This window comes from Callithrix jacchus, chromosome 15 (genome assembly GCF_049354715.1).
Source record: "Callithrix jacchus isolate 240 chromosome 15, calJac240_pri, whole genome shotgun sequence".
Lineage (NCBI taxonomy): Eukaryota > Metazoa > Chordata > Mammalia > Primates > Cebidae > Callithrix > Callithrix jacchus.
Genome location: NC_133516.1, coordinates 56,032,061 through 56,056,655, shown reverse-complemented (window position 1 = coordinate 56,056,655; position 24,595 = coordinate 56,032,061). Strand labels below are relative to the sequence as shown.

Sequence of the window (24,595 nt, the reverse complement as noted above, 5' to 3'; positions counted from 1 at the left end):
TTAGCACTATGAAGAGAATTACTCCTCTGCCTTGAGCATAAAGAGCTAAAATAACACTTTTGATTACCTGCTTGCTATCTCTCTTCCCCTATGGATTCTAAACTTTACAGGGAAAGGGTCCTTCTGTGTCTTATTTACGCAGCCACAGTGCCCAGCATAAACACAGCACGTGGGAGCAGCGTATTAAATATTGAATGGATGAATGAAATCTAAAAAAGCAAGTTGAACCTCAAGTACTGTTATTAATCAAATGTACTTCCTCTTGACTGCACATTGTGAATTCAAAACATGCCGCAGTCTTTTGCCATCTCACTTAAAATTTGCGAGTTTCATGTATTCATCATTATGGAATTTTGTATGCATGGCTTTAAATCAGTACAGATTTTAGGTGGCATTTCTGATTAATGTAAAATAACACAAGGATTCTCAAGTTAAGACTGTAGCTTCCATTAAACACTTAATTTTTGATATCTAAATACTTGTGTTTTTTGAAAGCATTTTAAGTTAAACACTAATTAGCCTCTTTAAGTAATCTAAGATGGGTTTCTGTCATTTGCCACTGAAAGAGAGCGAACTCTTAACAGCATCTTCTATCTCAAGGGACTGACGAGGAAAATTTTCAGATGGCTTAAAAATGATAAGATGTGTTAGTTTCTAAAAAGAAACATTGAGAATATTATGTTCAGAGTTTGCAAGAAATAATCTATAGGATAAATATTCTGCTTTGTATCATCAAAAAGTCAAGTGATAATTCTGACATTCAGTATGAATGGATACAGACACTCAAACACCCACCAGAATCACGTAGTAAGATCTCAAATGGAATAAAACTGAATTCTTGGTTGCTCCTTCCAGCCCATTTAAATCTTCTCTCTTCTGGAATAGTCCCCATTTCCATAAATTTCACTCCATTGTTTCAGTTTCTCAAGCCAAAAATCTCAGTCACCCTCTAGTGTTTTCCTTTCATACCCTACACTAAATCTTACTTCTAGATTTATCAAGAATTTACCACTTCCGGCCATGCATGGGAGCTCACCCCTGTAATCCCAACACTTTCGGAGGCCAAGGTGGAAGGATTGCTTGAGCCCAGGAGTTTGAGACCAGCCTAGGCAACATACTGACACTCTGTCTCACTATGCTAAGTCAGAGAAAAATATAAGAAAATTAACTGGATGTGGTGGCATGTGCCTGTAGTCCCAGCTACTTGGGAGGCTGAGGTGGGAGGATTGTTTGAGCCTGGAAGATCAAGACTACAGTGAACTATGATTGTGCCACTGCACTTCATTGTGAGCAGCAGAGTGAGACCCTGTCCCCCCAAAAAAACAAACAAACAGAAAAGAATATACCACATCTTACACAGTTGCCACAGCAAGGCAAGCTGCCTCCAGCTCTCTCCTGTAGATCAGGGCAATGGCCTCTCACTGTTCATCCTGTTTTTGCCTTTGTCCTGACACCCTGATAATGTCCCCTCCCTGTTCAGAACCTTTTGTTGCTTCCCATTCCAACTACAGATAAATGCTAAATCCTTAAAATGCCCAGTGAGGCCTTATGCAGTCCATTCCCCAATCTCTGCTCTGACTCATTTCCTATTATTTTCCACCTTGCTCATTACACTTTACTTCAGGACCTCTTCATGCACTGTCTCCTGTATCTCGGAAGCTCTTCCTACAATTACCAACAAAACATAGTCGCTCATTTCTTCCAGGTCATCACTCAGATAGCACCTGGGTGCGACCTGACTACATCTCCACCATTCCTGACACCCTCCTCTCCTTCCCTGCTTTATCCTTGTGCATAGTCTCAGACTTATCACATGTACAGTATCTTGTACTCATTGCATCGTTGTCTCCCCATCCTATCTTAACCAGAGCATCAGCTCTTTCAGGGCAGAGCTTTGGCCTGGTTTGATCATTGCTCTGTCCCCAGAGCTCTACTCCAGTGTTTAAGTAATCAGTCAGTCCCAGTAAGTATTTGTTGAACAGTGACACTCTCCATCACCGTCTCTGCTCCATGGCAGCATCACTCTAACCAAGTTCTCTCTTTGTGGTAGAAAGATTGCCACCAGCACCTCAAGAGGACTATTGTCTTGGCCAAAAACACTGGGAAAGGTGGGCAGCTTCTTGCTGGTTATTGTACTCAGAACTAAGTAGGCTTCTCATTGATTTATTTTGGGTGAACAACCAATCGTTTCCAGTTGTGAGAAAAACTGGCCTGGCCTGGCCTGGAACACATGCCCAGACTCCCTTGGAATAAGGGTACTCTTTTTTTTTGTCTTCACTAATTATTGTATGTGTGAGTGCACTTGGAGAAATAGAGGAATACCAAATGATACAATATCTTTTGCATTTTAGTTTTTGCTTTTCTAAATGAAATGCTCATCCATGTAAGTGGAGCCAAAATCAGTTACCAGAATTTAAACAAATCAAGTAGGTGTGCCTTTTAAAAAAATACAACTTTCTTTTATTTATTTGTTTGTTTTTTAATTTTTGTGGGTACATTGTAGGTATAGATATTTATAGGGTACATGATATGTTTTGATACAGATAATGCAATGTGAAATAAGCACATCATGAAGAATGGAGTATCCATCCCCTCAAACATTAGGCATTGAATCGCAAACAGCATAATTGCACTCTAAATTATTTTAAAATGTACAGTACAGTTATTATTGACTATAACCACCCTGTTATGCTATCAAATAGTAGGTCTTATTCATTCTTTCTATTTTTTTGTCCCCATTAATCTCCACTTACCCCCACCACCCCAAACCCCTCATACCTTTCCCAGCCCCTGGCAATCATCCTTCTACTCTTTATTTCTGTAAGTTCAACTGTTGTGACTTTTATTTTAGTATTTTTTATTTTATTTTATATTTGTTCATAGGTTAGTGGGGTACAGGTGGTGTTTGGTTACATGAGTAAGTTCTTATCACCCAAGCGATATACACTGCACTCCATTTGTTGTCTCCTATTCCTCAACCCCTCCAAACCTTCCCCCCAAGTCCCCAAAGTCCATTGTACCATTCTTATGCCTTTGCATAGTCATAGCTTAGCTCCTACGTATCAGTGAGAATATACACTGCTTGGTTTTCCATTCCTGAGTTACTTAATTTAGAATAATAGTCTGCAGTTTCATCCAGGGCACTGCAGATGCCATTAATTCATTGCCCTTTATGGCTGAGTAATATTCCATCATCTGTATATGCCACAGTTTCTTTATCCACTTGTTAATTGATGGACATTTGGGTTGGTTCCACTATTTTGCGTCTGCGAATTGTGCTACTATAAACGTGTGTGCAAGTATCTCCTTTGTATAATGACATCTTTTCTCCTGGGTAGATACCCAGCAGTGGGATTGCTGGATCAAATGGTAGTTCTACTTTTGTTCATCAAGGAATCTCCACACTGTTTTCCATAGTGGTTGTACTAGTTTACATTCCCACATCAGTGTAGAAGTGTTCCCTGATCACTGTATCCCCACCAACATCTACTGTCTTTTGATTTTTTGTTGATGGCCATTCTTGCAGGAGGAAAGTGGTATTGCATTGTGGTTTTGATTTGTATTTCCCTGATCATTAGTGATGTTGAGTATTTTTTACATATATTTTTTGGCCATTTGTATATTTTCTTTAGAGATTTGTCTGTTCCTGTCCTTTTCCCACTTTTGCATGAGATTGTTTGGTTTTTTTTCCTACTGATTTGCTTGAGTTTGTTGTAAATTCTGGATATTAATCCTTTGTCAGATGAAGAGATTGTGAAGATTTTCTCCCACTCTGTAGGTTGTCTGTTTACTCTGCTGAATATTCCTTTTCCTGTGCAAAATTCTTTAGTTTAATGAAGCCCTAGCTATTTATCTTTGTTTTTATTGCATTTGCTTTTGGGTTCTTGGTCATGAAATTCTTGCCTAAGCTAATGTTTAGGTTTGTTCTAATGTTATCTTCTAGAATTTTTATAGTTTCAGGTCTTAGAGTTAAGTCCTTAATCCATCTTGAGTTGATTTTTGTATAAGGTGAGAGATAAGGATACAGTTTCATTCTCCTACATGTGGCTAGCCAATTATCCCAGCATCATTTGTTGAAAAGGGATCCTTCCCCACTTTATGTTTTTGTTTTCTTTGTCAAAGATCACTTGGCTTTAAGTATTTGGGTTTATTTCCAGGTTCTCTATTCTGTTCCATTGGTCTATGTGCCTATTTTTGTACCAGTACCATGCTGTTTTGGTGACTGTAGCCTTATATAGTTTGAAATCAGGTAATGTGATGCTTCTAGATTTGTTCTTTTTGCTTAGTCTTGCTTTGGCTATGCAGGCTCTTTTTTGGTTCCGTATGAATTTTAGAATTTTTTTTTCTAATTTTGTGAAGAATATGGTGGTATTTTGATGGGAATTGCACTCAATTTGTAGATTGCTTTTGGCAGTATGATCATTTTCACAATATCAGTTCTAGCCATCCATGAGCATGGAATGTGTTTCCATTTGTTTGTGTTGTCTGTGATTTCTTTCAGCAGTATTTTGTAGTTTTCCTTGTAGAGGTCTTTCACCTTCTTGGTTATATATATTCCTAAATGTTTTTTGTTGTTGTTGTTGCTTTTATTTTGTTTTTTTATTCAGCTATTGTAAAAGAGGTTGAGTTCTTGATTTGATTCTCTGCTTGGTTGCTATTGGTATATAGAAGAAATACTGATTTGTGTATATTAATCTCGTATCCAGAAACTTTGCTGAATTATTTTATTAGTTCTGGGAGCTTTCTGGAGGACTTTTTAGGGTTTTCAAGGTAAATGATCATATCATCAGCCCTTTATTTCTTTTTCTTGTCTGCTTGCTCTGCGTAGGACTTTCAATACTAAGTTGAAGAGGAGTGGTGAGAGTGGGCATCTTGTCTTGTTCCAGTTCTCAGAGGGAATACTTACAACATTTCCCCATTCAATATAATTGGCTGTGAATTTGTCATAGATGGCTTTTATTACATTGAGGTATGTCCCTTGTATGCCAGTTCTCCTGAGAGTTTTAATTATAAAGCAGTGCTGGATTTTGTCAAATGCTTTTTCTGCATCTACTTAGATGATCATGTGATTTGTGTTTTTAATTTTGTTTATGTGGTGTATCACATTTATTGACTTGGATATGTTAAACCATCCCTGCATCCCTGGTGCAAAACCCACTTGATCATGGTGGATTATTTTTTTGATATGTTGTTGGATTCTGTTAGCTAGTATTTTGTTAAGGATTTTAGCATCCATGTTTATCAGGGATATTGGTCTGTAGTTTTCTTTTTCAGTTATGTCATTTCCTGGTTTTCATATTAGGGTGATGTTGGCTTCAAAGAATGAATTAGGGAGGGTTTCCTCTTTATCTTGTGGAATAGTGTCAACAGGATTGCAACCAATTCTTCTTTGAATGTCTGGTAGAATTCTGCTGTGAATCCGTCTGGTCCTGGACTTTTTTAGTTGGTAATTTTTTAATGACCATTACAATCTCGCTGCTTGTTATTGGTCTGTTCAGGGTATCTAATTCTTCCTGATTTAAGCTAGGAGGGTTGTATTTTTCCAGGTATTTACCCATCTCTTCTAGGTTTTCTATTTTGTGTGAGTAAAGGTGTTCATAGCTGCTTTGAATGATTTTTTGTATTTTTGTGGTGTCTGTTGCAATATGTCCCATATAATTTCTTAGTGAGGTTATCTTGATTTCATTTTTGACCCAATAATCACTCATGAGCAGGTTACTTTTCATGTATTTGCATGGTTTTAAAGGTTCCTTTTGGAGTCTGTTTCCAGTTTTATTCCACTGTGGTCTGAGAGTGCATGATATAATTTCATTTTTCTTAAATTTATTAAAGTTCATTTTGTGGCTTATTATTGATCTGTCTTGGAGAAAGTTCTATTCACTGTTGAATAGAATGTGTATTTTGTGGTTGTTGGATGGAATGTTCTGTATATAACTGTTAAGTCCATTTGTTCCAAGGTATAGTTTACATCCATTGATTCTTTGTTAACTTTCTGTCTTAATGACCTGTCTAGTGCTGTCAATGGAGTATTGAAGGCGCCCACTATTACTGTGTTGCTGTCCTTCTCATTTCTTGGGTCTATCAGTAATTGTTTTATAAATTTGGGACATCCACTGTTAGGTGCATATATGTTTAGGATTGTGATATTTTCCTGTTGGACAAGGCCTTTTACCATTATATAATGTCCCTCTTAGTCTTTTTAAACTGCAGTTGCATTAAAATTTGTTTTGTTTGATATCAGAATAGCTACTTCTGCTTGCTTTTCATGCCCATTTGCATGAAATGCCTTTTTCCAGCCCTTTAAGTTCATGTGAGTACTTATGTGTTAGGTGAGCCTCTTGAAGGCAGCAGATGGTTGGTGAATTCTTATCCATTCTGCAATTCTGTATCTTTTAAGTAGAATTAGGCCGTTTACATTCAATGTTAATATTGAGGTGTGAGGTACTATTTCATTCATCATGCTATTTGTTGCCTGTGTACCTTGTTTTTTTTTTTAATTGTATTTTTGTTTTATAGATCCTGTGGGATTTATGCTTTAAAGAGGTTCTCTTTTGATTTCTAGGATTTGTTTCAAGATTGAATTCCTTTTAGCAGTGTGTGTTTATTTGTTTGTTTGTTTTGAGATGGAGTCTCACTCTGTCACCCAGGCTAGAGTGCAGTGGCACTATCTTGGCTCACTGTAACCTCCACCTCCCAGCTTGAAGCAGTTCTCCTGCCTCAGCCTCCCAAGTAGCTGAGACTACAGGTGTGTGCCACCATACCTGGCTAATTTTTTGTATTTTTGGTAGAGATAGGGTTTTATTTACTATGTTGGCCAGGATGGTCTCAATCTCCTGACCTTGTGATCAGTCCACCTCAGTATTAGCAATTCTTGTAGTGGCAGATTGGTAGTAGCAAATTCTCTCAGCATTTGTTTGTCTGAAAAACACTATATCTTTCTTTTGTATATGATGCTTATTTTCACTGGACATGAAATTCTTGGATAGTAGTTGTTTTGTTTGAAGAGACTGAAGATCAGGCCATTAATCCCTTCTAGCTTGCAGGGTTTCTGCTAAGAAATTTGCTGTTAATCTGATCCGTTTTTATGTATTGGTTACCTGGTGCTTTTGTATCACAGCTCTTAAAATTCATTTTTTAACCTTAGATAATCTGATGACAGTGTGCTTTGGTGATGATCTTTTTGTGATGAATTTCCCAGGTGTTCTTTCTGCTTTTGTATTTGGATGTCTAGGTCTCGAACAAGGCTGGGGAAGTTTTCCTTGATTATTACTCCAAATATGTTTTCCAAACTTTTAGATCGCTCTTCTTAGGAATGCTAATTATTGTTCAGTTTGGTTGTTTAACATAATCCCAGACTTCTTGGAGATGTTGTTCATATTTTCTTATTCTTTTTTCTTTGTCTTTGTTGGATTGGGTTAATTTGAGGATCTTATCCTATAGCTCAGAATTTCTTTCTTCTACTTGTTCAATTCTATTGCTGAGACTTTCCAGAGCATTTTGTATTTCTATACATGTGTCCAGTGTTTCTGGAAGTTTTTATTGTTTTTTATTTATGCTATCTATTTCATTGAATGTGTTTCCCTTCACTTCACTGTATTATTTTTTTTATTTCCTTGCACTGGACTTCACCTTTTTCTGGTGCTTCCCTGATTAGCTTAATAACTAACCTACTGAATTCTTTTTTCTCGTAAGTCAGGAATTTCTTCTCAATTTTCCCATTGGTGGTAAGCTTGTGTGATTTTTTGGGTGGTATTAAAGAACCTTGTCTTGTCATATTACCAGAGTTGATTTTCTGGTTTCTTCTTATTTGGGTAGGCTCTATCAGAGGGAAAGTCTAGGGCTGAAGGCTGTTCAGATTCTTTTATCTCACCGTGTGTTCCCTTGATATAATACTTGCCTTGTTTTCCTATGGATGTGACTTTGTGAAAACCAAGCTGTAGTGATTGTTACCTCCCTTCTGGGTCTAGTCACCTAGCATGTCTACCAGGCTCAGGCTGGTACTAGGGGTTGTCTGCATAGCATAGAGTCCTATGATGTAAACCATTTTAAACTATGAGTCTCTCAGCCATGGATACCAGCACTTGTTCCAGTGGAGGTGGCAGCACTGTGAAATGGACTCTGTGAGGGTTCTTAGCTTTGTTGGTTTAGTACTCTATTTTTGTGCTAGTTGGCCTCCTGCTGCAAGGTGGTGCTTTCTAGACAGCATCAGCTATGGTAGTATGGAGAGGAACCATTGGTGGGCAGGGCCCAAGAACTCCCAAGAGCATATGCCCTTTGTGTTCAGTTACCCAGGGTGGGTAGGGAAGGAGCACCAGGTGGGGACAGGACTAGGTGTGACTGAGCTCAGACTCTCCTTCTGTGGCTGCTGTGGGGGATAGGAGTGAGGTTCCCAGGTCAATGGAGTTATGTACCTAGGAGGATTATGGCTGCCTCTGCTGAGTCATTCAGGTTGTACGGGAAGTAGAGGAAAGCCAGTAGTCACAGGCCTCACGCAACTCCCACACAATCTAAAGGTCTGGTCTCATTCCCACCATGTCCTCACTGACAGCACCAAGTCTGTTTTCAAGCAGTGGGCAGGCAGGGATGAGAAGGTTCCCCAGGCTACTCACCTCCCAGCTGGGGAAGGAAAGGGCCCTACTTCTTCCCCAACCTGTGAAATCTGCACACCGCATTGACTCCCTCTCTCAAGTTCTGGCCAGGAGGCTTCTCAACCAGTTCAAATTGTTACAGAGTTCAGCTGGAGATTTCCTTCTCCTTGTGTGTTTTGGTCATGCCTCTGCTCACCCAAAGGACCCCTGTGATGCCAGGTGGGAATGGCCTGCTTGGAGACCCAGCTAACTCACAGAGCCACTTCCACTGCTTTCTCTACCCTTGTATTTTACTCAGCTCTCTAAAGTAACTCAGCTCTCAGCTCCAGGTAAGGTCAGAATCTTCTTGCATAAACTTGTCCTCAGTTTCCCCAGTTGGGGTTTGTGTTTGGGAGTGGAGGACCTCTCTTTCCCACTTCCACAGTTTGAGCATTCATAGTATTTGGGGTGTCTCCTGGGCCTTGCAGGAGCAATCCACTTCCTTCAGAGGGTCTTTGGGTCGTCTTGTGTTCCTGTTTTATTCCTCCAGTCATTTTGGAGCTAAAATGCACAGTGCAAGGCTCCACACTTGCATCTGAGTCAGAGCTGCAGTCTAGCCCTGCCTCCCATTTACCATGATCAGTTCCAAGTAGGTGTGTCTTGAGGAAGTGAAAAGGAAATGTGAATAAGGCAAGCACTGTAAAAATGAGTCTGAGTATTTCAGTGGGTTTTTATCAAACAATAATTTGGAAGTTCTAAAATTTTCATATATATAACTTAATTATATAATCGTCCAGTCTAGATTTTGGCTCAGGATATACATTATTGCAAAGTTTCCCAAATTTCATATGTGATCCACCTAGTTTGCCATTTCTTTCACCCTTTTCTATTAACATTTACCTACTATTTTTTCTTAAAAATTGACCTATTATTTTTAGATACATTTTTTAAGAATGGAAACTAACATTTTATCTGAGAAATGGAGGGCCAGTATTATTGCCATAAATAAATGTTAACCAAATAAGAAGTTTAATTATACAATGAAAAAATTAATAATACCATTTAATAATACAAATAATAAGTTTAATAAGTACAATGAAAAATAGGCCACCCTCCTTTTAAAATGCTAGGAACATTTTCTTGCCTATAGAAATCTCCAAGCCCACTCCCTCTTTGTTTGTGACGTTAGTATGGAGGGGATATTAAAGACCTACTAGACCCCAGTCTAATATTTTCTTCAAGCCATGGGAAGGTTAAAAGGGAATTTTTCTGCAGGTGACTGAATGCTATTTGTTGGCTTTTCTGTGCATCACATCCCACAGTGCATGTGACCTAATCATGTTTCTATATGACATACCAAAAATCACGCATATGATAAATGGAATACACGCCTGTTAATGTACATTCCTTAGATTTAATAGGTTTTTTTTCCTTGTCTATGGGCTTCAGCACAGTTATTCCTGGATTTGTAAATTCTGAAGAAATATAACAATATAATTTTAAACTTTACCGTACTCAAACTGGAAGTTTCTGCCAATACAGAATCAGGTAAAATCTCTAAGTAAATGTGTAAAACTTAGGAACTTTACTTTGTAAGAGCCTGGGCACTTTTTTGAAAATCTGTCCCTCTTGCCCGTGACCAAGATCTAGACCAAGATTGTCCAAGCCACAGCCAGCGGGCCACATGTAGCTCAGGACGGCTTTGAATGCAGTCCAACGCAATTTCGTAAACTTTCTTAAAACACTGAGATTATTTTGTGGTATTTTTTTAAAAGCTCATAAGCTACTGTAAGTGTTAGTGCATTTTATGTGCAGCCTCAAACAGTTCTTCTTCTTCTGTTGTGAGCCAGGGAAGCCAAAAGATTGGACACCCTGCTCTAGACAATTGATCTAAAGGAGAACTTTTGATCAAGGAAGTTTCCAGACACTGAAACCAAAAATCAAAGAAAGACCTTGCCTGGCATTGTAGGTTGGGCTTCAGATGAGTTAAAACGTAGATGTTTTTGTTGTGCTTTAAAACATCGTGTCACTTTCTTTTGATAAGAAATTAGATCCGCTTGGCCGGGCACGGTGGCTCAAGCCTGTAATCCCAGCACTTTGGGAGGCTGAGGTGGGTGGATCACGAGGTCAAGAGATCGAGACCATCCTGGTCAACATGGTGAAACCCTGTCTCTACTCAAAATACAAAAAATTAGCTGGGCATGGTGGCACATGCCTGTAGTCCCAGCTACTCAGGAGACTGAGGCAGGAGAATTGCCTGAACCCAGGAGGCGGAGGTTGCGGTGAGCCGAGATTGCGCCATTGCACTCCAGCCTGGGTAACAAGAGCGAAACTCTGTCTCAAAAGAAAAGAAAAGAAAAGAAATTAGATCCGCTTATAATAGTTTTCAGTGATTCCAAAACAACTGTATCTTATTATTGGTGAGGCGAGGAGGGCACAGAATTGGCTTTTGCTTTTGATTACATAATCCTTGCACAATGCCCCATGTTTAAGCAACTTAGTTGCAAATGTGAATAGTCATCTCAAGTGAAGTCTAAGTGCAAAGTGTAACTTTTAGCTACTGGTTACAACAACTTTTCATCATGTAAGTCACCTTATTGCCATCAGGTGGCCAAAAAAAAAAATTGAGAAACATAGTGGGTTTTGCATAATTATCACAGCAAGCATATGCTCTTAAAATTTCATATTTTGAAAGTAAATGCCAGCTTCACTGTTACCACTACGAGATACCACCATTGAAAACTCCATGCAATAATATTCTTTATTTTAACAGCTTCTACTTTTTATTGTATAATGGAAAACATTCATTGTAGAAAATTTGGGGGAAAAAGAAATTACAGAGAAAAAATCACTCATAATACTTTCACTCAGAAATACCATGATTGATGTTATTTTTCTTTCATTCCAGACTTTGGTTCTCTGAAAGTTTCTCTTATAAAGTGGAGGTTATGCTGTGTATTTGGTTACCTGTATACTGTATTATAACTGCCCATGGATGATATTCCATTGTGATGAACACCACAATTTAGCCATGTTCCTGTGGATAAACATGCGTTATATTCCCAGCTTCATCTAATCTTGTTTATATGATAGTAATCACTTGTCTTCAGTCAAGTGTCTGCAGAATAAGTAAAATCTATGAAGCTCATGTTGAGGAATCTGAAAATCAAGTGCACAAAGGATCATGATGGGTGCTTAAGGAACAACCATAATAAAAACCTCTAGAGAGAAAGTTATTTTGTTACATAACACTTAAAATTACTGAAATAATTATATCTATCCTGTCGATTAGTGTTGTGATATAAATCTAGTGATATGTCACATTTTACTAGAATTAGTTTTTACCAGTTTTTTTCTACTTTAGCATGCTGCCAACAGTAGAAATTGACAGGAAAAACCTGTAGGATGTGAATGTTGACAAATATTTCTAAAAAATTTCAAAATTTAGACCATCAATTTAGGTCCACTAAAATTTGGAATTCAGTCAGCCTATTGTGGGTTCCACTTCTACATGGATTCAAATACAAAAAGTAAAATTAGGAGTCCCAGAAGTTAGGCTGTCAACTGTCTCCTGCTCATTCCTGCTTCATTGCTTGACTCCTTACCTTTACAAAAGTTCATTGTGTTTTTTCAAAGCTATCTAAACTACTGGTTAATAGCTATATCAGATCAGGCTAGTGCAGACTAAGGTACCCCAAACCCCTAAACCTCAGTGGCCTAAAACTATACTTTTTTTTTTTCCAACTCATACTATATGTTCATCATGAGTGAGATTCAGATCTAATCCATTCTGTCTTCACTCCTGAACCCAGAATAATGGGGAGCCAATCTCTGAGACATGTCAATCTCATAGCAGAGAGAAAAGAGAGAAAAGCAAACCATGCTCTTCGGTGATTTTTATAGCTGCCACTTGGAGGTGGCTTATTTCCCTTTTGCCCACATTCCATTGGTTGAAGCAAGTCATGTGGTGAAGTCCTATGTCTATGGGATGCCAATGAGAAGGCCTATATGCAGTAGGCCACCTACACAAGTTCCATAGCCAAGGCCAACATAGTGAGAGTTAGGCAGAGAAGCATAATCCTCTCAAGGGGCACAGGATTTAAACCGAACTAGTTTGAATCCACATAATACTTCTTACTAGTTGTATATCTTAGCAAGCTTTTTTAAACCTTTGATTGTAGTAAAGTACACGTAACATAAAATTTACCATACTAACCATTTTAAAACATACAGTTCAATAGTGTCAAGTATTTTACATTTCTGTGCAATAGATCTCTAGAATGCTTTTCATCTTGCAGAATTGGAACTTTATACTCATTAAGCAATTCTCCATTTTCCCTTCTACCAGCTTCCGGCAACCAACGTTTTATATTCTATCTCTAGGAATTTTTTACTATTTTGAATACCTCAAATAAGTAGAATTATGAAGTATTTGTCTTAGGGTATCTGGTTTATTTCACTTAGCATAGTGTCCACAAGGTTCATCCATGTTATAGCATATGTCAAAATTTTACGTTTTTAAGGCTGAATAATATGAAATTATAGGTAAATACCCCATTTTGTTCATCCATCCATCTTTTGATAGACGGTTGGGTTGCTTCCACCTTTGGCTATTGTGAATAATGCTGTCATGAACATGCTTATACAATCTTTTTAAATTTTAACTCGCTGGGTCCAGATGATGTATGTACAGAAATGGGCATTATTATAATGCAATATAATGAGGACTAAGTAAATGATATTAAAGCACATTCTGCAATGCCTAACACATCATAGATGTTTACTAAGTATTAGTTACTAACAATAACAGCATTTTGAATATGAGTGAAAGTATATCTAGTCCAAAGGTTTCCCAAATAGTGTTATTCTTAGCAGTGGTGGTAAGAGATGATTATAAAGTCATTTGTGAACATTTTTTAAATTTAAAATTTTTGTCTGAGGCATTAAATTAATTTATTTTAGAGAATGCCCAAAAATGTAATTAGCATATCAAGCTAATTATTGTGTGAATATTATTGAGATGAAGCTAAAATAGATGTTTAATTTTTCTTAAACCAAGTTTTTTTTTAAAATAGCAAAACATGACAAAAATGATACATGACTATGTGACACTTAGGAAATAGTAGTATGATTCAAAAAGAATAAAATTAGGCCCTTATTTCTTCTTTCTTTTCCTTGTTTTTTTTTTTTTTTTTTTCCTTTTTGTCGTTTCAAAAAGTATTCATTTCAGGCTAAACGCATTCAGCTCCCTGTATTGTGACTTGTATGAGATAAACCCCGGTGTTCTATTTGCAGTTGTTTCTCCCTCGAGGCTGATGTTGGCATAGGTGATTTAACCAAAATTACTCAAACTTTCTGTGACCTCCAAACACACACCTTTTGTTAGAACAAACCATGCTGTGGTTTATCTCAGCTTCACCAAACCAAGCCTGTCCTTTTACAGTGCTGTTAGGCCACAGGGAATCACTGGCTTTGGAAAATGTTCTAAAAATTGTACATTCATATTATTTGAGTAACCAGAACATGGTCATTAGTATTTCAACCCTAAGCAGTTCCTATAATTCTGTTGTTGTTGTTATTAGAGCATTGCAGCTCAGATAGTCTTAGCTGACCTGAACTCATTGTGAATGCCCACATCACAGAATTTTAAAGGCAACACAGAATAGTGGTAAAAGAGACAATAAGCAAAAGAAATCCACAGAGAATGAATGCAATCTTGTTTGGTGTCATTAGACTTGTAAATGTATTTGAGTTCTTCCTATCTGTAAGTTCAGCTATATTTCCCCTATGGCATGAGTCAACGATGTTTAGAAATTTCTCTGGGTAGCCAATCTCTTAGATCATTTTTTCCATTACAAATTCAGTTAGCCAAATCACATTCTGTAGTTAAATCTATAAATATAACATATTTCAACACTGAGGGCAATTGTGATGCTGTTGATGAATGAATAATATTATGTTCGTTGTTGTTGTTGACAAGAAACTGATTTTTCCAGTGCACTCTCTGTGTTGCTATTGATTAATGCTATCGCTCATCCTTTAACACCCTCACCCCTTAGCATGAGTTTACAATGCAGTGTTCATGGAAAGGAACTAAATTATGAATCTAAGTTTAGAAACCTCAGAGAGTTTTATTAATCCCCTAATGGGATTCTCATTAACTTTTTAGTGTTTTGCCTTATTTTTCTCAAAAATTGATTTAAGCCTGGAAAATGAAGACTTTAAAATATAGCCTCTCTTGCAATTTTTTGTGTGTAGAGCTGTTACTCCATGGGAACAAATCTAAGTAATTCTTATTTTTGATTGCCTCACATATTACCCATCTTATCATACAAGGCTGGCTCCAGAATCATGTACACTTCATTTCACACAGCAGTAATCTGCTCATTTGGCAATTTCTCCCAGCCTCTGTATGCGTCAAAATAGGTCCCTCCACCTTCCTTTTTAGGCTTCTCAACAAGCAGCCCTCTAGGGATAGATAAAGGAATTTCCTTATCTCCATTATCAACGTGTTTTCAAGGAGATAGAAGCGCAGTAAGTGTGAAATGCCCTAAATTATAGGATGAGTATGATAAAATAGATTATCTCATACATTAATTGAAATGCCTTGTTTTTGTACTTTTATTTTAGATTCAGGGATACATGTGCAAGTTTGTTACATGGATAAATTTCATGTCATATGGGTTTGGTGTATGAATGAAAGGCCTCTCTAAAGAAAAAGAAAACGTATATACTCTGTTATTTTTTCTGATTTCATCTGTTAAACCAAGCATTACCAAAGGCATCTCGCTCTACTTCCATTGGCTTCCTCTAATAGCCATCATCTCCTCCTTGTAAAATATTACTTGTACTTCAGTCTGTTTTAATTTTTCATTTTGCACTTCAAGCTCCCAGTCAGCCACCAGGAAATGTTGTTTGGAATGCCACAGATACTAAAGTGTTACTTAATTGGGAGCAAGTTAAAGCCATGGAGAATGAGTCGGAAGTAACAGGATATAAAGTAAGTTTTCTCATTTGGGATGCTTCATTTTCCTACTTTTGGCAGTACTTTTCAAGAGAAGCTAGGTATAAGTGAGTTGTTCTAAATGTTGATGACATGGTTTCTGTAATCTAATTTTGACAAAGATACCAAGCTTTTCATAAAATGGGTAATTTTTCAAAATGTATTCTTAAATATAGTTTCAAGTGAAAGAATTCTGCTCAAGTAAAAATTTTGGACACAATGTTTCTAAATTGTGTGTTAGTTTGCAACTCTTGATGGTTACTGCTTAAGAAACAACTAAAAATAATTGGCTCTGACTTTAGGATCAGGCATTCAAATTTCATACACTATGGCCCTGCCTTATCTCTCCAGCCTCAGAAATGTGCAACCCAGCTGAGCTCTTCCATGGGAGAGTTCACTCTTCCCCAGCCTCCCCGATTTTGAGAACCTGATGGTTCCACCATGTGTTAACCTCTAACATAAGACTTACAGTTACAGCCATGAAAGAGACTTATATTCTAACTTACATAACAAAATAAGTTAATTTCAGAGTGACAAGTTCTATGAAGAAAACAACAATGGGCAATATAACAAGTAAGTGTATTTTTTCGTGCGTTTTAGGTTTTCTATAGGACTAGCAGTCAAAATAATGCGCAAGTGCTGAACACAAATAAAACTTCAGCAGAACTTTTGCTGCCCATTAAAGAGGACTACATTATTGAAGTCAAGGCCACAACAGATGGAGGGGATGGGACCAGTAGTGAACAGATCAGGATTCCACGAATAACCAGTAAGTTGGTTAAAGCCGTAATTGACTTTATTGACGTCAGTGTTACCATCCCCCACAGTGAGTCAATCAGTGTCCCTCTCTCCATTCTTTCTTTCCAGCAAGCCTTTCATCCAAAGGCCAATACGGTTTTGGCAGGTAAGATGAGGGCAAGAGGATCCCCTCAAGAGTGCTGCAAAATAGGGCAGAAAAAAATGAGGGCATGAGGAAAGATGTCAAAAATTATTTACCAAAGTTCATTAATTTGATTATTTTTCTTTATTCTGAATTATAGTTAAAATTGCCATTGGATCTCCTGTAAAAGTAGAATTCCTTAAGCATTTCTTTTAAGATCTTTAATAGTCTAGTTATTTACCTCCTATGAATTATAGATAAATCTTAATAAATTCTTTAGATAGAATGATTAACATTGTCAAAGTCCTAAACCACTTCCCTATGCCAAACTAAAAGACTCCTTAAAAATTCTGTTTCTCGTTTCCAAGGAGGTTCATACTTCTTTTTCCTTTCCAAATCCAAATAAAACCTATTTTACTATAGAAATTGCATGTTTAGAGTTGGAAACGGACTTTGATATGTATATTTTATCAAATGCCAATGCTAGAATAAATTTTATTTTCACTTTTAAATTGCAGCTCTGGAGTTTTCTGGCATCAGTTTAACTATTGTAGAGCCCATTTTGACTTCATATATTATTCTGTAGTTCTTAGTGGCAAAAATGATTTTGTTCCTTCTTTCCATTCATTTAGCATGGCCTAGTCTGCACTATTGGGCAATCAGGACTGACACTTTCGTCTTTAATGTTGAAAAACAAAATGGCAGACGTTAGCAACTGAAGGGAAAGGGAAATACGAAAACTTGGAGGAATTCTATCTTTCTGTAAAATCGTAAAGACTGCCATACTTAGACTAAAACAAACAAAGCTATACTAAGAAAACAGGAACTGCTTATCTCAGAACTAAGCTCAGCAATGTAAAATCTACAAAAGCCATCTTGGACTACAGAACTCTCTAAAACTATATGCACTTCAATAGAGTAAAACTAGAAATTAAGTTTATTATTGTTAACTAAAGTTTTAAAATAATGAATATGTGCTTCTTGTTCCCTGAATTGTGCAAGGCATAGAGTTAACATTACAATATTGGCAAAGTGGCAATTTTAAAAGAAATAAGATCTGGGCTTTTGCAGGGACAGACATTATTTTAGCATTTTAGGACTGCTGAGTCAAGAGTAGCCTTTTCATCTGACATCTGCCATCTTGCTGAGCTTGCAAGTGACCACGCAAGGCCATCTCTATGAAAGTGGAGCTTTTATTTATTGCTTTTTAAAAAGACGATGTTTTATATTATGCGTAATACTTTATCTGGAAATGCACAAAATAGAAACAAGCATAGACTCTTCAAACCCTTGCCCAATGAAGCTTTCTTTAATTAAACCAGTGAGTTATCTCAAAGTTGTTTGTGATCAAGTTTAATTGTTTTCAAAATGATTAAGTTGTTTTTCCAATTTCAATTAAAGTTAAATAATAGTAGATGAACAAAGCCTAGAATCATTTAAGAAAACTTAAACATATTACTGTTTTTATAGCTACTCTTGGCAGCTAGTATATGCTATACTGATAAATAAAATGAAGGCTAATAACAGCTTGTGGTGCCAGGATAGGTTCACGTTGTGATTTGGTTTTGTTAGGAGAGATACTGCTTTTGCTCTGTGTCTTACTCCCTTTTGGCTATATAACAAAACTACATAGACAGGTAGCTTATAAACAATAGAAATTTAATTCTCTCAGTTCTGGAGGGGAGTCTGAGAAGTCCAGGGTCAAGTTGCTGGCAGATTCAGTGTCACCTCTCAAAGGCCCTCACCTCCTAATACTCAGACATTGAAGATTAGGATTTCAGCAAGGAATTTGGGGGGAACATCACAAATATCCAGTCTCTAGCACCTTGATTACATATTGGTACAGTCCTTATTAATGAGCTGTTCATCATCTTTGACAGATATGGATGCAAGAGGATCCACGTCAGCCATCTCAAATGTCCACCCTATGTCAAGTTATATGCCTATAGTCCTGTTCTTTATTGTAAATGCCCTGTGGTGATATTAACTCCTTTTTATTATTTATTGGAAAGTTAATTGGTTACCAAAAAAAAAGTGCTTTCATGAAATGCAGTGATTATGCATGTTTTTTCAACTCTTATTTTTAACTTTCTACTTCATTATAGGTAAATATGAATATAATTAAAAACACAATAAATCCTTTTAAGGGAATCTGAAATGCCTTAATATTAACTTGATAAACCAAAGGAATTTACATATTACATACTTTAGACTTTTGATATAAATGTTCTTAAGCTATGAGTTTAAGCACTGCCTGTGGATAAAGACTCATACTCTCACATGTACACACACACATGAGAATTTCTTTTTACATTGAAAAATGCTTTCATTTAATTCAAATGCAGTTTTCCCATTATAATAACTTTATTTGGAAGACTTAACTGGTACCATTTTGAAATTCTGATTTAAGTCCCCAGGATGAAAAATACATTTTAAAAAATTATCTTGTTGGAGGGGAGTGGCATGTGTTTCAAAAGAATATTGTTGGAAAATGCTACTCTGGGGCTTAGAAGGATGATGTTTGGTTTGGTATACTGCTAAATGGTTGTGAGACTTTACAAATCACTTTGCTATCTGTACCTCAATTATTCCTCTGTAAAATATGCAGATAATAGTACCTATCTGAACAGCCTCTGCCCCATGAATTAGTTTTTAAAAGATAAAGAAGGAAGTGTGAAAGTTCTTTGTCACCGCAGATGCAATGGATCTGTGCAAAATATTAGTATGAATTTATTTAATCACATAAAAATCATTGAAGACCAGCCAGTTTTTCAAGCTTTATTCTGTTTCATTCAGTTATATTCTAAAATTCAAATGATCACATTTTATCCTTTCTAAAAAAAAAAAAAGTTTCTTTAAATTAAAAAAGGAATTGTTTCCTTCACAGCTATGAATAAGCTTTCAGGTTTTATTAAAACCTAGGGGAAAAAGTCAGGAATGACCTGAATCTCAACCCAAATATTAAACAAAATCCACACAATTCCTCATTTCAATTTCCAGTTCCATTAAGGGACCCTCTCTTTTTGGATGGCAGAGATGGTTTTTTAATGAAATCCCACCATCTGAGTGAGTCTGGCAGGCTTTTTAGTTCCTGAGTTAAATTTGTAATAGAACCAAGGCAATGCTGCTGACTTTGATATGTATGACTAAGTCTTTCAATATGTGGTTTTCAAAAAATTGTTGAAGACATGACTTCATAGCAATATATTAAGAATAAATTAAAATCAGCAGATTGAGTATTCAACATTGCAAAATCAATTTTTTACCTCTTTCCTACCAATTTCACATTTTGCAGGAACTTGTTCGTGTTTCCAATGATATCAGAGTTTGAAAACAGTACAGATATCAAGAAAGATTTAAAAATTAGGGCAATTCTGATATCACCGTAAGGCACTATTTTACATTTAGAGATTACATTTAAGATAAAGTCGTCATACACAAAATCAATAAATATTTATAACTTTCTCTATAAGGTCCTTATATACTGTATATATGGAAACAATCTGAATGACTAGTAGATTTCATATGACGGTTGTTATTTCCAGTCAAAAAGTAGGGAAACATTTTCTCCAATACTTGTATTTTATGCTCCATGTAATAAAGTTGGACCTTTTTATTATTTAGTAATTCCTATAATATGTTCCTATACTTTTTGTTTTCAAGATGATTGCTCTATTGTTTCATGTTGTTTCTAGCAATATATCTCCATGAGATATGTACTTTGTTTCATATTGAAAAGTATAAAATTTATCTTTCAATTCCTGTGTGTGTATCCTATGGTTATCTGTATGTATTATTTTCTATTCTAATAAAATTTATTACAAGCAAATGTGTATGCAGTATTAATTGTGGTATGGTCAAACAGAACATCTTACAGGGGCAATAGGAGACTACCATAATAATTATGCTAAGGCTGTCATTTCTTAAATGTTGAGCCAGCATTTAACTTTTCCATCTTTTAACAGGATATTTAAAAATATTTTTATACCCTACTGACTCAGTAAAACCAGCAATTTGAAACAATGACTTGTACATTACCGGTATTTCAGCTGTGGGGAGAAGTGGGGGAATGGGGAAGCAGAAAATTCGCATGACAGAATTATAGTATCTAATTTCATCTGATAATATATAATAAATAATATCAAATATTTAATTAAAATATATTAATACAATTTTATAAAATAAAATTTATTAATAAAATTTTATAAAACCAAATATTAAATTATTAAGTAATATCAATTATTTAAATGATATCCACTTTTAAATAATCCTTGTGATAATATTCTAAATATTTAAAACATTTTAAATGTTATTGTTGATGTAAGAAAAATTACAGCTAAAATATCAATCATTTTCTTACATAATAATTGAAAATTTTCTTTAAAGGCAGGAAAATTAAATGGAAAAACTATGTTATAGGGATTGTATCTGAGTGTGAGTGTGTGTGATTCTAGATTTAAGCACAGTGGTAATGGGTGCATTAGTACACCTTAATGAAAGAGAATGACCCAGAAAATATGCAAAAACAGATTATAGTACCGAAATAGTGCCAATGTCCTCTCTCCTGTAGAAGGCAGGGCTGATTGGCATGGCAAAATCAGAAAATCAGCTTTGAGTCATACTGCCTTCTAAATAACACCTTTGCCCTTTTCTGGCTGTGTGATCTTGTTCAAGGTCCATAACTTCTCTAAGTCTGTTTCCCTGTCTGCACAATGGGGGCCATGATAGTATTTTCCTCACACAATGGTCAGATCTTCAGCCAATGCTAAACTCTGTGCTGGCTGAAGTGTTCTCTTGTGAACTGAAGTGATTGGTGTTACCTACATCAATGCCTGAGAGATAGTGAATGAAATGTGTGTGAATGCTTAAAGCCAACATCTTCCCATCAGTAGGCAAATATATACAATGGAAGACAGGAGACATACCCCTGAAGGTGTTTTTGCTTTTAAATTTAAAGCTTTCTTTAGATCTCATTCTGCTGAGAAAAAAAAACTATGTTTGTAAGAGTTGCTAGAAGATAGGGTAAAGCGATTCTGGAATCAGATTATTTTATTGTTGAATTATAACATTGATAATGTTAAATAACATATATTTCCATGCCAGACTCTGAGATAAGCACTTTGTATTTGCTAAATCAATCCTCAAAATAATCCCATTAATGGCAGGGGCATGTGGCTCACACCTGTAATCCCAGTGCTTTGAGAGGCTGGGGCAGAAGGGTGGCTTGAGGCCAGGAATTCAAGATCATCCTGGGCAACATTGTGAGACCTCCTCTCCATAAAGAGTTAAAAGATAAAATTTTTAAAATCTCATTAGTTAGGGTCCATTATCAAGCCTATTTTACAGATGAGGAAGCAGGCTCAGGGCAATTAAGTAAGTTGCACACGGACATCCTAGAGAAATAGGATTCTAACCTACACACTTTGGCTGCAGCCTCTGAGCTCTAAGTATGATTAGACTCTTAACCCTGCTTGAAATCAGATTTACCAGATTTAGAGATTGTGAGTAAGCATCCCTAGTATCAATTTGTAGTGTACTTTGTTCTATTGTTTATCATATTTTAAATTGGGAAACTAAAAATTGGTGACTTCTTCCTTTAGCTATTGTAAATTTTGATATTCTCTATATTTCTCACATGGAAAGCTGTCCAAGCTAAAACTGACTCAGATCCAGAATTACTTAAATAAATAGTATACAAATATCTAAATTTTAATTATACTTTTTTTTTTTATTTTGAAGATGGTGTATATTGATTTTCAATAGTTTCACCATTTTCAATGAAAACCAAACAGTTTAATTCAGTGACATAAATAGAATGCAAAATGATTAGGATGTTACATGTTCTTTTTTCCCAATTAAAATCCCCCCTGCTGTCTCATATTCTCATAATGCCGCCTTTTTTTATTTAATCTTAATTGGGTTCATTTTTTCTAAAGTATTTTACCCTTTTTAAAAATGAAAATTGCACTGATATTCATTATAATTTAGATACACTTCAGTAAATATTGGAGGTAAAATCAACCCACAGCAGCAATTACACAATTAGCAATTAGTAAATTGTACCATTCTTTTGAAAGAAAATATGTAAACAGATTGGGATATGGTTCATTTAAATTGTTAGGTTTTTCTACTGTTTTTATTTGAACCCAGTGCCCTAATTTAACATGTCTTGCTTTACTTGTAGGTGATAATTACCTCTTGAACTTGCATGGAGAATTAATGCATGCATATTGAATTAAACTGGTAAGAAAATAATGCATCTGTTATTTGTCAGTCTTCATTCTTATTCTTTACTCTTACTCTGCCTGCTAAAATTATCTTAGAGCCTGAGAATTCTATTTTGATCATGAATACTGTGAGGAAGATGAAGAATTAGATGCTGTATAATTGGACATTACCTGGGAAATACAGAGACTAATGGTAAGGATGGCAAATTAGTGGCCTTAGTTTGGCATTTGACAGTAGAATGTGACAGACACAAAGCTAATGTAAAATGTATATCTAGACTGGCTAATGAGGAAGTCGAAAATGTCCATTCAATGTGATGATTGTTTAGCATTTCTGAAGCATCCAGGCAAAATTGGCTTCTCATCCAAAGCTAAACTTTAAAGATTGTGCAGTTAAATGTTCATCGGGATCATAATCCCTGGAGAGAACAATGGATGTGGGTCAAGATTTGAGTCTAAAAAAAGGCAAAGGGGAAAATAAGTGGAAGTTCTATTCTCCAACATAATTATGATTGAAAATATTTCACTCACTTATTGTGCAGGGCTTATCTTTATGTGCCCAGTACATATTTGTTGAATTAAACCCGTGGATTTGTCATTGTTTTTTCTCACTATCTCTTACTTTGTTTGCTTAATTTTTCCTTCTGTACTTCCTCTAGAAATAATAACATGTGATGATTAGGAGAATAAGAGGCATTATAAAATTTATTTGAAATAAATATAGGCCATCTGCATTGAGAAAATTGACAGATTTCTTCCCAGTCATAGATGTGGGTTGGAATCCTATCCATGTCCCTAACTGTGTGACCGTAGGCAAGCAGGTGAATTCCTCCAAGACAAAGAATCTTCAGCCCTAAAATGGCACCAATAAAAAGACCTGACCCAGAGAATTGTCATGAAGAATCGCATGATCTAATCACAAAACACTTTTATCATACCTTGCTTGGAACTTGGGTAGTCAATAGCATGGTCTAACTTGATAATATTATTGTTATTAGGCTTTAAATTCTGTATCATTGTTTAAGAGTCTATTGTCAAATACACATAACAGTATCCATCTAAAAAGAGATTGTTCATCCAGAGTTTCAGAAGAATCACTGGTCTTGGGACTAGAGATATGAGTCTTCCATCAGAGACCTTACATTTTAGTGATAAAGCAGGGGAAAGGGGCTATAGAGAAATTTGAGGGTGAAAAAGGTATATGCTCAGGCCAAGTGTGGTGGCTCATGCCTGTAATCCAAGCACTTCGAGAGGCCAAGGCAGGGTGATCACTGGAGTTCAGGAGTTCAAGACCAGCCTCGGCAGCATGGCAAAACCCCATCCCTACAAAAATTAGCCAGACATAATGGTGTGCACCTGTGGTCCCAGCTACTCAGGAGGCTGAGTTAGGAGGATTGCTTGTACCTGGGAGGTAAGTGTCGCAGTGAACTGTGATCACACCACTGCACTCCAGCCTGGGTGACAGAGTGAAACCCTGTCTCGAAAAAAATATATATGTGTGTGTATGCCCAAGTAGTTGTGAGGAATAAAGTATGTTTATAGAGCTTTGAGCACAATGTTGGACATACAAAAGAGCTGCGTCTATACCGGCTGTAATCCTTATTCTCTCAAAGCAGGACCCAAAAGGCCAATATCTGATCATGTTGCCACAAATGACAGCCAGCACTCTTATTCAGAAGGACATTATTTAGAAAGATGTTTGATCACAGATTAAAAAGTGCTGCTTGTGTTTTAGGAATGTTTCTGCCTTTAAGGGAATAAAGCCCTTATATGGTTCGAAGTATCCCTCATGAATTACAGTAATGGAGCTGAAATAAGTCACTTGACCTAGCAAATCTGGTTTAGGGTGCAGAGAAGTTCTGAATGCTAGTCTGAAGAGCCTGAGGGGCTGAGGAATTTTTCAGAATCTTGGCAAGAG

The 24,595-nt window shown here is 36.3% G+C and overlaps 1 protein-coding gene across 2 annotated transcripts in view; it reads left to right on the top strand.

Moving 5' to 3' along the window:
• Window positions 1-20,279, top strand: part of CNTN3 (contactin 3) — a 332,442-nt gene extending 312,163 nt beyond the window's left edge. For both annotated transcript variants that reach the window (XM_035276115.3, XM_054245874.2), the window contains 3 exons: window positions 15,455-15,567; window positions 16,171-16,339; window positions 18,331-20,279. In XM_035276115.3, the coding sequence (XP_035132006.1) occupies window positions 15,455-15,567; window positions 16,171-16,339; window positions 18,331-18,431 (383 nt within the window). In that variant the 3' untranslated portion in view covers window positions 18,432-20,279. The remainder of the gene's footprint in view (window positions 1-15,454; window positions 15,568-16,170; window positions 16,340-18,330) is intronic.
• The last annotated feature ends 4,316 nt before the right edge of the window (window positions 20,280-24,595 follow it).